The sequence below is a fragment of the Podarcis erhardii genome, assembly GCF_964252035.2.
Source record: "Podarcis erhardii genome assembly, chromosome: 16".
Lineage (NCBI taxonomy): Eukaryota > Metazoa > Chordata > Lepidosauria > Squamata > Lacertidae > Podarcis > Podarcis erhardii.
The window spans coordinates 16,253,832-16,268,818 of record NC_138514.1 but is presented as its reverse complement, the minus strand read 5'-3'; the positions used below and the strand labels follow the sequence as shown (position 1 = coordinate 16,268,818).

The following is a 14,987-nucleotide window of genomic DNA, read 5'->3' as shown; positions in this document are numbered from 1 at the left end:
GTGAAATAATAAAGTATTCCTCTGAGCTTGTGCACAGTTCTCTTCCTTGCCGACAAAAAACTTTTTTTTAACTTACCTACAACTGGGGGTGGGGAGGAATTTTCAGGACAAAGAACATCCAGATGTTGGAATTTGGCAGCTCTCAGTTCTGTAATTAAGCTCTGTGTCTGATAGATCAGAGAGAGAGAGAGAGAGAGGGAGGGAGAGGGAGAGAAAGTGTGCAATTAAGTGAAATTAATTCCCTTTCTCACTGTTGGTCAGATTATGAAGCAACTTGAGCCACTGACCAGCAGGACTCATAAAAGTTTAATTACTTGTTGGGATGTTTCTGCAGGGTTGAGCTGTTTGGGATGGGTTGGGGATTTTCCCTTCTTATGTAACTTCATAAACCACACCATTCCATTCCTGAGTGAAGGAGTTAAGCAGGAGACATCTGAGAATCAGGTGTGCCATGTGATCACCCTGGGACTTCCCAGACACTGCACACTAGTGGTGACATAGGTTTCTATGTATTTGTGGAGTTTCTGCCTAACATCCCTACCAATGCTCCCTCAGGCAAGGTTTCCTCCTGAGAAAATGTGCACCAGATGATCATACCCTTTTGTAGTTATTTGTATATATGTAACACATTACCACCCTACTCTTCTACAAAGCAGGCAAACACAAGGCATCAAAATCAGTAACATCGCTATTGAAGCACACATAACAACACATACAGTGATTCGAACTTACAGTGTCAACAGAACGAAACAGTCAGAGACCGACTGAAATAGGATAAATGCAGAAAGAGCAGCCCCCTGTCCCACACTTGACATTTTATATTTATCCATCTCCATCAGGTTACACTCAGATATATTCCTCATTAGGAGAGACAACATCTTAAACTCCTCATGCCCTGAAACTAGAATAAACTTGTTTCAGGATTTGATTTCACTTCTTCAACCCTATTTGACCCCCAAAAAGGCAACATGGCAGCCATTATACTACAACAAATCTAAACCTTGGTTTGATCAGGAATGCCTCACTATGAAGCGCTCTTTGTTGGGAAATATATCTCCATCAAAGCACAGTACAGGAATAAATAAACGGGACAGATATCTGCCCCAAGAAACATACAATTTAATTTTTGACTGTGAGGAGTAGAACAGACAGGGTGAGAGGATGGCTAAGAGCTTCTTCCAATGGCCTTCAGCACTTGTGGGTCTTCAGATGGGCCAAAGTAGCTCACTTTGAGGCAGAAAAATCTCCCCACCCAGACAGGATTATCACACTGAAGAGGCCTCTGTGTGTGTACTGTACAGTGGTACCTCGGGTTAAGTACTTAATTCATTCCGGAGGTCTGTACTTAACCTGAAACTGTTCTTAACCTGAAGCACCATTTTAGCTAATGGGGCCTCCTGCTGCTGCCACACCGCTGGAGCATGATTTCTGTTCTCATCCTGAAGCAAAGTTCTTAACCTGAAGCACCATTTCTGGATTAGCGGAGTCTGTAACCTGAAGCGTTTGTAACCTGAAGCGTATGTAACCCGAGGTACCACTGTATCTCTCTCTCTCCTCCTTGCTGTCTTACTTGTATAAGAGCTGGTCTGTTTCGGAGGGCGCTGCTGCCTGCTGCAAACTGCGGATCTTGTGACTTCATTAAGAGTCATGTCAAACAAATGCAATCAACACACACAACTCTCTCTGCCCGCCCTTGGCAAGGCAGAACCAGGAAGTCTCATCAGATGCAGAGGAACAAGAGGCAGAGGCAGCTCTTCAGAGGAAGGCTCCTCCTGGCTTGTTCTTCTGGAAATGGACCGGCATTCGGGCAGCTTAACCATCTTCACCAAGGAAGATTTTGAGGACGATTGGCTCAAGGTGGCCAGTGGGGTTTTTGGCAAGGTCTTCCGAGTGAGGCACAAGCGATGGAGAACCACCTTTGCAGTGAAGTGCTCCTCTCGCCTTCCCCAGGACTCCAGACCTGACAGGTAATCTGCTTGGCTGTGCTAGGTGCTTTCTTTGGAGAGGGTTGCCTTGGCAGATTTCTGTTTGAAAGGCTTTTTGGATGTGCTTAGCTCACACCTTTGGCACTAGACTGTTCATCGCGCTTGGCCAAAGCAACAAAAACAGCATTCAGTGAGAGGCGAGTTGAGACTGGCCTGGTTTGCTTCAGGCCCACCTTGTCATGTGCCTGAAGCTCATTCTCTTGGCAGCCTTCAACGTGTGTTGAGCTGCACCAACTGGTCAGGCAAGTTATCAAGCAGAATGTGAAGCCAGCTGAGAAGCAAGATAAAAAACTGTTGCATTGCACCCAGGCAAAACAAGACTAGATACTGCAATGGTTGCCTGTTCTGGTATGGAATTTCCAAACCAACCAACCGTCTTTAAAATATTCATTATGTAGATGGGCTCTGTCATTCACTGCTAAATTTACCCCAAAGTATACCTGTAATCCTTGTAATTAAGATTTCTTGTCTTCATTTTTTGGGGGGGGTGGGGGGAACCAGTCATGAAGCGCATCAACTTTTAAAAGGCATTTGAATACCCCTCACTCTTTGTGACTCTTTGCACTTTTGAAACCATTACTCAGTAGTACTTTAGCCAAAGATTTCCTGCCCTCTCCTTTCTCCCCTCTTGATCCATGGTATACTCTATAGTAGGGTTTCCCAAACTTGTAGGCTTTTGGACTACAATTCCCATCATCCCTGACCACTGGTTCTTCTGGCTAGGGATGATAGGAGTTGTAGTCCCAAAACAGCTGGAGACCCAAGTTTGGGAAACTCTGCTCTATAGGAACACATAGCTTAAAGGCTAAAAAATTTAATGACACAGGTTTTTGTGAACAATGGTCCACTCCAACAAGTGCATGGAGTGTTATTCTGAGGCAGACATCCCCAAACTCATCCCTCCAGATGTTTTGGGACTACAACTCCCATCATACGGGACCACCTCTCCTGGTATGCCCCACGGAGGACCTTACGGTCTTCAAACAAAAACAAAAACACCTTGGAGGTCCTGGGCCACAGAGAGATTAGGCTGGCCTCGACCAGAGCCAGGGCTTTTTCGGCTGTGGCTCTGGTGGAACACTGTCACAAGAGACCAGGGCTCTGCGGGACTTGACATCTTTCCGCAGGGCCTGCAAGACAGAGCTGTTCCACCAGGCCTTTGGCCAAGGCACAGTCTGACCCCCTCCTTTGGTAATCCTCACAGAACTCTAGCCCAATGGTTGCCATTAATTTAATTTAATTTTGAATTGATTTTAAAGTGAATTGATTTTAGAATGCTGTGTTACTTTATTGTTGTTAGCTTTGGCTTGGGAGGGCGGGCTATAAATAATTGATAATTTATTATTTTTTATTATTATTATTATTATTATTATTATTATCCCAAGCTAACAGGACCAGTGGTCAGGGATGATGGGAATTGTAGTCCCAAAACATCTGGAGGGCTGGGTTTGGGGGTGCCTGTTCTGAGGGCTCATCATACTTCCATTTGGTCTCTGACTTCTAGGTGGTCCAAGAGGTTTTTCTTTACTCCTGCTGCTTTCCTTGAGAAAACCCACTGTTTGCTGATGAATTGGAACAAATGTCAGTCTTGTTTTCTGTGGATTTTTCTGATTCAGAAGCAAACAGTGGGTTTTCCCAGGGAAAGCAGCAGGAAACCAGAGCCCATGCTTTGAAATCACAGAACAAGCGGAAGTGTGGTGGAGCCCTGAGTTGCAGCCATGTATATACAGTGGTACCTTGGGTTACATATGCTTCAGGTTACATACGCTTCAGGTTACAGACTCCGCTAACCCAGAAATAGTGCTTCAGGTTAAGAACTTTACCTCAGGATGAGAACAGAAATTGTGCACTGGCAGGGCAGCGGCAGCAGGAGGCCCCATTAGCTAAAGTGGTGCTTTAGGTTAAGAACAGTTTCAGGTTAAGTACGGACCTCCAGAACGAATTAAGTACTTAGCCCAAGGTACCACTGTATGATTGGAGGAACTATAAGCACTGAGGTCAGAAGGAAATGAAATGCAGCTGAACCAAGCGCAGCCAGAGGTGCAGTACTGCCTCAGACTGCCTCAAGGCTCTCTGATGTCACAGAGGGGCTTGCAAGCAGGTAGTGAACTTGCTTGTAGAAGTACCACTACTATTGATGTGGTGAACACAATGCATAGTGGTCAGGTTCTTAGTCCAGTCCAGGTGTTCTCTCTGTGATGATGACTAAGCTGTGATGCCCTGTTCACACACTTCTAAGTCATCTTGATGCTACGCTCAAGAAGGGCTGGACATTGATTGCATGTGTAATTCCAAAATGGGAATGGAGTTCCCCCAGAATTTCAATGCTGGGTTTATCTGCACAGAATTTCAATCATTTCCATGATGCCAGTTATTTTTTTATTGGTCTTTAAATACCTCGGCTTTATTTTCCAGTCAACAGGGTCATGGGGAGCCCATCAGATACATGCAAATCAAAAAGTGTCCCAAAGTGCCTAAATTCTGGTGTGCTTTTTCCATACCAAAGGTGGCAATCACATACCCTCAGCCCTTGAAGTGTTTAAAGCTAAACCCCTAGCACAGTTATTATATGGGTCTCAGATTTGGACAGACCCTCACCTTGGATCTACAGAAGCTGTTCAAAGTTCCTAAGGCATTTTTTTTTTTCTTGTTCCATCCTGTGTTCCAAAAGCTTCATTGCTCTTAGAGGCTAACCTCCCCTCTGTTGAATTATAGATTTGGTTCAGGACATTTAATTATTGGTTTCGCCTAAATTTAAACCTCACTGGTCTACTACTCTTAGTATCACAAGATTGTCGTGAGAACGCTTGGAATAAAATTGTCAACCAAAAGCTTTTCTTTTTCTGGTTTATTTTATCTATAGAATTTCAATCATTTCCATCTCACTCATTGAGCTAGATGAGATGCCAGTTATTATTTTTTATTGGTCCTTCTAAAAATATGAATAGTTCTCATATACTCATTTTTTACATATACTATTTTACTCCAGGCTTCCAGGTTACCAGTGCATAAGCATATATATGCAACAATGCATATAACTGTATAAAATAATGGTGCTGAACTGTAGTATAGCATGGGACCATATATATATATATATATATATATATATATATATATATATATATATAAAATATGACTTTTGTGTGGATAGTTTTGTATATAATTAGGATTATTATTATTTTTATAAAAATCCTGACACAAGAAGAGCCTGCTGAATCAGGCTAATGACCAATGGTCCATCCCATCCAACACCCTATTCTTCCCATCACCAACTCTTGTGGGAGCGATTTCTAACTGTGTGACGAAGTCCTTTTGTCTGTCCTGAGCCTTCCAATGTTCAGTTTCATTGGATGTCTCCAAGTCCTAATATTATGAGAGAGGAAGAAAAATGTTCCACTCATGAGTGGCTTGGACATTAGTAGGCACTTGATGCCAGAGGTGATCCAATGAAGGCAAAGGCACAACATTTAATGTATGCATCTATTTAAACTGGGTTCTTCCTCAGTTTCTAATCCAGACTACACAAATCATTCATTGAATTACTCACCGTGGCACCATCACCATCCTGTCTAGGCGTCATCCCTTGGTACCATCTCAGCCAATCTTTTGCACTGACCTGCATCTACCACTGAAGTTATAGTACACTAATGTGTTGTGCTGTTGTTGTAAAACTGAAACAACAGAGCTTGACAACATGGATCTGACTCAGCAGGCTCGCCTTATTTGTGTTCTTATTTGTGTCTTTCACTGTTTTGAGACCAAAACTTAGCAGTAATGCTCCACATTACCCCCTGTAGAACCAGCACAAAGCATCTCATTGAAGAGGCAGCCAAAATAGAGAAAATCAAGTTCCAGCACATTGTGTCCATCTATGGTATCTGTTACAGCCCTTTGGGGATTGTGATGGAATATATGGCCAATGGGTCCCTGGAGAAGATTCTCCCCACCCACCAAATGTCTTGGCAACTCAAGTTCCGGATCATCCATGAGACGAGCTTGGCTGTGAACTTCTTGCACAGTCTGAAGCCTCCTTTGCTTCACCTGGACCTAAAGCCAGGAAACATCCTACTGGATGCCAACATGCATGTGAAGGTGAGGTCAAACTGGGGAGCAGGATTCAGGTAAAGGAAAAAAGGTAAAGGACCCCTGGACAGTTAAGTCCAGTCAAAGGTGACTATGCGGTGTGGCGCTCATCTTGCTTCAGGCCGAGAGAGCTGGCATTTGTCCACAGCATGGCCAGCATGACTAAACTGCTTCTGGTGCAACGGTGCACAATGACAAGTGCCACAGTGCACAGAAATGCCATTTACCTTCCTGCCGCAGCGGTACCTATTTATCTACTTGCACTGGTGTGCTTTTGAACTGCTAGGTTGGCAGAAGCTGGGACAGAGCAATGGGAGCTCACCCCGTCACAGGGATTCGAACTGCCAACCTGCTGATCCGCAAGCCCAAGAGGCTCAGTGGTGTAGACCACAGTGCCACCTGCATCCCTGGGGAGAAGGATTAGTGTGTGTGTGTGCGCGCGTGCGCGCACGTGTGATAGCTCAGTACTGCATGTATGGTGCAGCTTTGCTTGTAGAAAGTCACAGGTTCTGTCTCTAACATATCCAGTTACAAGTTTCACGGATGGGAAAGATCAGGGCTGATGCCAATGGTTGGCGTGATTGGGCACCTACTGAGGGCCCAGATCCTGGAACGCAGTCCAATGACAAGAGCCCCCAGGACCTGCTCCTCCTCTTATTCACTGCAGCCCTGCTTATTCATCTGCATCTTGTTCTGGCCAGAGGATGTTGAAAAATTAAAACATCTGTGAATTTGTCTTTTTTTGGTCCAGTTATAATTAAAGTAAATTTTATATAACATCCATCACACACACCAACAAACTCTCACACAAATACAAAAAGGAGCCCATGCCCAGAAATAAGGAGACAAATGAAGTTACATCAGTGGTAGGCATGGAAGTGAAAAATGTACTTTTATTTCACCTTGACTTCAGATTTCAGATTTTGGACTCTGCAAGTGGATGGAGGAATTAAGCCTAATGGAATACATTGAGAGGTCAGCCCAGAGGGGTAGTTTGAGCTATATCCCTCCTGAGATACTTCTGCAGAGCGCCAGTCCACCAGGAACCAAGTTTGATGTCTACAGGTGAGGACCAACCTGCTGTCCCTTTGAGTTGCTGGCTATCTATTCTCTGGTGGAGTTGACTTACCTTCTGACCACTCTTGAGTCTTGCTTGCCACTTCTCAGCTTGCAGTCTGGGCCCAACCCAATCATTAGGCAGAATGAGGAGGATGCTTAAGGTAGCAGATGCTGAGGCACTTGGAGCAGGAAAAGTTAAGTGTGTGTCCAAGTGCCCCCTCTCATGCTAGCCTAATGCCAGGGCCAGTCTGCTCATGAGGTAGGATGAGGCTGCTGCCTCGGGTGACAGAAGTGCAAGAGGCAGTGCCCCTGTGGGCCCTCTGCCACCAGCGGAGAAGCAATGCTGGCAGCAGTGTTGGCTTCTGATGAGATCTCACCAAAATATTGTGAGATCTCCTGAGATTTTGGTGAGATCTCATTGGAGCCCACCACCACTTCATAGGTGCCACCACACAACCCAGGTAAGGGAGATGGTGGCTTGGTGGCATGGCAGTACAAGCAGCATGGCACATTTCTGTTTCACCTCAGGCAGCAAATGGGATGCGCCACCTCTTCCTACTACATTCAGGCATGATGGAATAGTTCTCCTCATTACCTGGGTTGGAGTAACAACATCCAACTGCAGTTTAGTTGGTTTCCATACGTGGAAAGGGGGAAGGAGCCATTTTGTCTTTTCTTTCCGGCTGCAAACTATATTTGGGCTCACCCTGTTGCTCCACATGACCATATTTCATAGTTTTCAAATCCCTGTTTTGTTTAAGCTCCATGTGTAACTATTTTCACCTAATAATGCTTTGTGCTTTTGTTTGTATTTGTTTCATCTTCATTTCTTTCATTCTTTTTCAAGTTTTGGGATTGTCATCTGGGAGATTCTTACCCAGAAGAAGCCATATTCAGGTAATTCTGATGGGGTGAGGAGATGGAAATCACCTATTCTCCCAGGGTTCTCCTTTGCAGAATGCAGGTGAGGGATTGGAACAGAAATTTCAGTACAGGCTTCCAATAACGCCACAGGGATGGTAAACCTGTGACTACTTCTATATGTTATTGTCCAGCCATGATGGACAACAGTCAAGGATGATGGGAGCTGGAGTCCCAACAGCATCATGATGGCCACAAGTTTCTAACCTATGCAAGAACAGTTACATATCCAGAGTTCACTTCCTCATAACCCTATGAGTGAATGGTGAGTGTGTTGTTAATGGAGGAAATGCCTTTATTTTTATTTATTTAGAACAAGTGGGAAAGGCCCCAATGTTGCTCTATAATTCTAAGAACCACCCTCCCCCCCCCAAATCAGTGCAGTTTAGAAAGCTTCAGCCTGCCATCTTGATTCAAAATGGCATCCAATTTTATCCAGGCATAGCTGAAAACCTGCTCCTTGATCTCAGGAACCCAAAATTTGATTATATCTTAAGAGCTGTTGAAATGCATAGAGAACAAACAACTTTCCAAAACATCTAGTAAATGCCTGGCTTTTTTTTTTAATCTGCTGAAATTTATATTGCTCTTGGTTTGTTTATTTTAAGCAGTCAATGTTTTTTAAATAACATTTGCGTTGCTTCCATATAAACCGTCTAGCTGCTTCTTTCGAAATCTATTGTGTTTTTATGACAGGGAAGCCGCCCCCTGTGAGCTATGCCTAAAAAGGCAGTCTTTCCATACATTAACAAAAATTAAAAACAACTAACTATTTGCTCCATCCCACCCACCCCCAACCCCAGATTTAAAGCCTCCTTTTCAGCTTGGGAAAAGCAAACTCCCAAAGTGAGTAACAGCCAAATAAAGAGAATTTGCACAAAGGGAAATTAAAATGAAAACCATAAAAACAGCAGGAAGAAAACCGCAGCAAAGAAGCAGATGTAAAATGAAGTTAACATTTATAGACAGTGGGATAAAATTGTTTCAAATCAATGCAGCTTAAGCACCACTCTGAAAAGGCGCTTCAGATGTCTTGGTGGGAGGGCAGGGGATATCTTGACTGGCTCCAGCTGAGGGATTCAACTTGATCTTTCCGGAGAGGATGTTTCTGAAGTGGACTACCACCAGAGAGGAGGCCCTTTTTGCCACTCACCACAAGAGATGGACATATCTGCCCATTTGGGCTTCTCTCAGTTTCTCATTTTTGCCAGTATTAAATCCAGTGTGTCACAATGTCACATCAGCTGGTGATTATTTTTTTTAAGTCCTCATAAAAACCTGTCAGCAATTTAGTGCTCATTTCTCCTAACATACATCCACAGTTTTCCCACAGAGGAAAATATGTGACAGAAGGTGGTCCTTTTTCGTTTTCAACAGGGGTCAAGACAATGGCTGTCATCGTCACTGTGGCAACAGGCCAGCGCCCCTCCATGGAGCCCATCCGTAATGACTGGCCAGCGGAATGCCAGCAGATGGTTGATTTGATGAAGAGATGTTGGGACCAAGAGCCCCAGAGGAGGCCAAGCTTCACAGGTCTGGTAGCTGAAAGGATTCCTCCTGAGAGCTATTCCACATATGGGGTCCCAGCTGGGCTTTTGACCTTATCCAGAGGTCGTAGACCATTGATCCATACAGCCCAAGGATAGGCAACCTGTGGGGATTGATCAGATGATACTGGGCTACAGCAACTCCCATCATTCCTTGCCATTTGTCATGCTGCCTGTTGGGGCTGCTGGGAATTGGAGTCCAAAAATATCTAGAGGACCACAGGGATTTCAATCCTTGAACTGAGAAGAGGTGTTCTATGGTCTCAGGATGGAGTGCCTCTTGCAGTAGAGAATGCTACTTCTTAGATCAGGGCTGGGGAACCTGTGGACCTCCAGATGTAGCTGGACTTCAACTTTCATCATCCCCAGCCATTGGCTTTGCTGGCTTCTGGGGCTGCTAAGAGTTGGAGTCCAACAAAGGGCTACATGCTCCTCATTCCTGATCTAGTCAGATGATGCCCAGTCTAAGAGGCAGCTCCTCCTCAGGGTCCCAGGCAATGGTCTTTCCCATTACATCCTACCTGAGATCCTTTACATCTTGATGCCAGAGCTTGAACCTGAGACTTTCTGCATGAAAAGCAGGTTTTCTGCCATGAGCAACATCCTATAAGTGCTGCTGCCACAGAGAAGGCCCCATCTATCATATCTCTGGAACATGGACCACAGCCTCCCTAGAACATGTAGAATCTGGTCTCCACAACTAACTGGCATTTCAGCATTCTTCAGCTGCATGGGAAATGGAACTGCAAGTCCTTGAAATGAGCTCATTCCCAATCTTTTCCACTTCCTTAGATGTTGTGGTGGAGACGGACATGCTATTGTCCCTAATCCAATGCCCTGTGGTGGACCTGGAGAATGAGCGCTTCTCCAGGAAGATGTCAGTGAAGCCTCCTTTCTCTAGAAGAGAACAGGTAAGGGGAAAGCTGTCCTGCTACCTTGGTCATTTTAGGCAGAGCATTTGCCCTAAATAGGAAGGGAATTCTCCATGTGTTGCATCTTAAAAAGGGTACAGAAGTAGGATCTGAAATGATGCAAAACAACTCAAGGTCAGTTGTGGGACTTGCTGTTTCTGATGGGCTCTGCATATTTGTAGTTCTCCAGTAGACACGATTCCTAGATATACGGTAGATAGATAGATGATAGATAGATGATAGATAGATAGATAGATAAATAAATATAGATGATAGATGGTAGATAGATAGATAGATAGATAGATAGATAGATAGATAGATGATAGATAGATAGATAGATGATAGATAGATAGATAGATAGATGATAGATGATAGATAGATTTTTCTTTATTTTCAAAAAGGCCATTAAAGGTGAACAAAGATAAGAATGCCTTTGTGTAACAAGTGTGTAGCACACAAAGTGAAAATGAATATAAAACACAGAGCAATCCAGTAAAGAGGCCTTTTAAAAGAGATATCATGACAGAAAATCACATGGCTCGTGTTATTACATTGCTAACTGTCTCCATGCTTTTTCACATGTCTTCAATACAAAGAGAAAGGGTACAAATGGATCTGGTCCCTTTCAGGAAGCACACAACAGTGGTGAGTATCTGCTTTTGTAGGATCTAAAACGCATTTTGGAGTTCTGCAAAGTCCTACTGCTCAAGATGTTCTGTTCCAAGCGGGATAAGGGAATCTGACCTTAGTGCATTGCAATGAATCTTGAGACAGCCTTTGCCCATCATTCCCCACTGCCCTGTTCTGGGTCTTGAGAGGTGTGGTGGCTAGCAGCAACTTCCAAGTCATTTTGAGAGTTCTAGGTCTGAATGGAGGTTGGAAGTTAGGCTTACAAACAGGAATTAATTGGATCAGTTAAAGAAATTATCTCAATGACCTGTTAGTAACTAGAATGTAAGTAGCTGAAAACCTATTGAAACGCAATGAGGCAATGATATAAGAACCAGTTGGGACTTGAGCAAATCAAGTCCTAATCGATGGGTGTTTGTGTGTAATTCCAGCATCAATTTGGGGTCAGGCAGAAAACCACAGTTCACAAACCTATTCAGGGGTGAAAGTTCAGACTGGTGACCCATATGGAAAGGGGATAGAAGTGGTGACAGGGGGTAAGCTCAAACTGAGCAGGCAGAATGCATTGTTGCAACCTACAGTATAATTTGGTGGGAGCAGGAAATAAGCTTGGTGTAAGATATGAAGTGACTACTCGGGGCACAAGGTAAACATTACCATCAGTTGTATTGGAGATGCGAGTCACAATGCACAATTTGGACGCCTTCACAAACTGACTGGATATGTGGGGGCAGCTGTGTTTCTAATGAAAATGACCAAGGGAAGTACTTATTATTGCTGACCAATCCAGTAGGAGAGCTCTGTCTGCTTGAGAATGTCGAGAATGGCACAAGCAAATATTTACAGATCCTAGAATGCAAAATTAGCACCATATATGACAGAGATGGATCATGCCATATATCAGAGCCAGCATGGTACATTAATTAATTAGAGTGTTGAACCGGGGAGACCAGGATTCAAATCCCCACTCTGCCATGAAACTCAAGCTTGGGTGAACTTGGGCCAGTCACCATCTTTTCGGCCTATCTCAATGGGTTGTTGTGAGGAAAAAATGGGGAGAGGAAGAACCATCTATGAAATTTTGAGTTCCCTGGAAGAAAAGTGGGGTATAAATTAATAAAATTAATAAATAGCTTGGCCACAGCAGTTGACAGTAGTACTTTATAGATGGCATTGGGCCACATTTCAGCAGAACCAAAGCGCCTGATATCAGCAGATCTCATTGGTTATGTTCTCAGCCCCTTTTAATTTTGTTTCAGCTGAGGATGAGAAGGATCAATCCCACTGTTTCCCTCAGAACGAGGTTGAAAGCTTGGAAGCTCTGATAACATCAGAAGAAGTGAGCAAGAGCCACGAAGACACCCTACACCTCATGGTTGCTTCAGGAAACCTGGAGAAGGTGAAATTCCTCTTGAGGCAGGGAGCTGATGTCAACAAGAGGATAGCCTGTGGCTACACACCCCTCATCCTGGCCATCCAAAAGAGGTCTCTGGAGACCATCTTGCTCCTTATCCAACATGGTGCAGATGTCAACATGGCTGATGAGGACAACTGGTCACCTCTCCATTTTGTGGCTCAGAACGGAGACGACAGGATTGCACGTCTCCTACTCGATCACAAGGCCAACGTTGATACCCGAGAACTTGATGGGTGGACGCCCCTTCACTTGGCCTCTCAGAACAACTTTGAGAACGTGGTGCGGGTTCTCCTCTCACGCCAGGCTGATCCCAATGCTCAGGAGAATGAGGGACGGACTGCCTTGCACCTGGCAGCTTGTTATGGGCACATCAAGCTCGTTAAAATGCTGGCCAGCCAAGGCGCAGACCTGGAAAGGAAGCAGAGAAACCTCCGGACCCCTCTTCACCTCGCTGTGGAGAAAGGCAAATTTAGGGTGGTCCAGTACCTTCTGAAGAATGGCGTTGAAGTCAACAGCCTGGACCAGAATCACTACAGTGCTCTGCATATGGCTGTAGCAAAAGGGAAATACCTTATCTGTGAGAAGCTTATAAAATATGGAGCCATTGTGGACCTGAGGACAGATAAAGGATGGACGCCTTTGCACCTGGCTTCCATTGAAGGCTACGTGGACATCATCCACCTCCTGGTGGACAACCATGGCAAGGTGAATGCCAGAGGAAGCCTGGACTGGACTCCCCTCCACTTGGCAGCACGTTACAGTGAGGCGGCTGCAATTTCTGAGTTGCTAAGAAGTGGAGCAGACCCCAATGCAGCTGAGAATTTGGGCTGGACTCCACTCCACCTGTCAGTACAGCGGGGGGCTTTTCTCAGCATCCTCCACCTACTTGAGCACAAGGCAGATGTCAACATCAGGAACAAGGTGGGTTGGACGCCCACACACCTTGCAGTGCTCAAAGACAACGTGGCCATCGTAAAGACTTTGCTGGATGCTGGGGCTCTGCTGGAGCTGGAGGACAATGCTGGGTGCACGCCGCTCCAACTTGCCATCAGGAATGAAAAGCAAAGCATTGTGGATTTGTTGCAAGGCGTGGAGTCCTCAAAAACCAGCCCAAGGAGCCAGGAGGGATGAAGGGAAGGCTCCAAGAAAACATCCAAACAAATCCGAGGTGGAACTGGATTGACCTCAGAGTTTGGGAGAGGGTCAGTACCAGCATGAGGAATTCAAGTGGGCAATAATTTCTCTGCTTCTGTGGGTGGTCCCTCATAGGACATGCTTGAGTTTGTGCCTTTGTCCTATTAGGCACTTTCAGGAAAGTTGGTTTGAGATGTGGCAAAAAAATGTGTCCGTTTCATGGGAAAGATATAAGTGGTATCTAACTCCTCTTAAATGTTCACATCTGCCAAGCAGCTCAAAGTGCTGAAGAAGATGGATCATATCCAAATTCTACTAAGGGTAGACTTAGTCTACTAAGGGTAGACTAAGGGTAGTAATTATTGAACCTAAATTAAACAGACCTATAAATTTCAGTGGGTCATTGTTATCCCCATCTTGCAGAGGAACAGACGTCTCTGCTTTACCCCGGAGTCAGTTCATTGCTCCCACTAGCCCAGCACTGTACAGACTGAAGATCAATCACTCTCCAAAGTGGGATTTAATTGGCTCTGGTATGCAGCCAGGAAGATTATGTGCAACGAAAATTTAATTGTAGGTGGGTTTTTTTGGTGAAGTTAGGCAATATGAAGTTTAATAGAGAGTTTGCTTGCTAACTTAAATAAAATAGAAAATGAAGACAAATAGTTTCCTTCCAGTCTAACTAACTTTATTAACGTGACTTTGTTCAGCCCAAGGACCAAAGCTGGGGAGGGGGAACGTGCCAGTGGTGGGAGGGGCAAGAAGTGGGTGGAGAGACAGAGGGAAAAGTGGGCGGAGTAAAGGAAATGACTTTTGCTCAGCAGGCTGTAGTCCAGCCACACAAAATTCAGAGGTTTCTACAACCAAAGACTCACTTGAAGCTGTTCAGACAAGCAGGAGGCATCACAGTAGTACCAGTAAACATTTCTACCAAAGAAGGTGCCAAGCATGATCAACAAGAGGGGTGGCTTGGAAAGCAAGGGTATGGCCTAGGGGGAATTCCGCGGGCCAGACAGAAATCTAGAGGGCCGAATTCCACACACCCCACACTCTTGAGACCTGGGGTTACCCTCTTCAGCTTGATACAAATAGTATACAGTGGAACCTTGGTTGTCAAATGCAATCTGTTCCAGAAGACATTTGACTTCCAAAACGTTCAACAATCAATGCGCAATTGCCAGTCGGCAAAATCCATTGAAAAAATGGAGAAACGCGCCTCAGAAGCCATTCGACTTCTGAGGGGTGTTCAAAAACGGAAGCATTCACTTCCGGGTTGTCAGTGTTCAAAAGCTGAAACGTT

At 44.7% G+C, this 14,987-nt stretch overlaps 1 protein-coding gene across 1 annotated transcript; it reads left to right on the top strand.

Moving 5' to 3' along the window:
- The first annotated feature begins 1,720 nt into the window (after positions 1-1,720).
- On the top strand, positions 1,721-14,010 carry ANKK1 (ankyrin repeat and kinase domain containing 1). The gene is made up of 8 exons (XM_081844334.1): positions 1,721-1,967; positions 5,783-6,077; positions 6,982-7,133; positions 7,975-8,024; positions 9,426-9,581; positions 10,388-10,506; positions 11,103-11,151; positions 12,396-14,010. The coding sequence occupies exons 1-8, from the start codon at positions 1,792-1,794 to the stop codon at positions 13,682-13,684; spliced, it is 2,286 nt and encodes a 761-aa protein (XP_081700460.1). The 5' UTR covers positions 1,721-1,791; the 3' UTR covers positions 13,685-14,010.
- Positions 14,011-14,987: the final 977 nt, after the last annotated feature.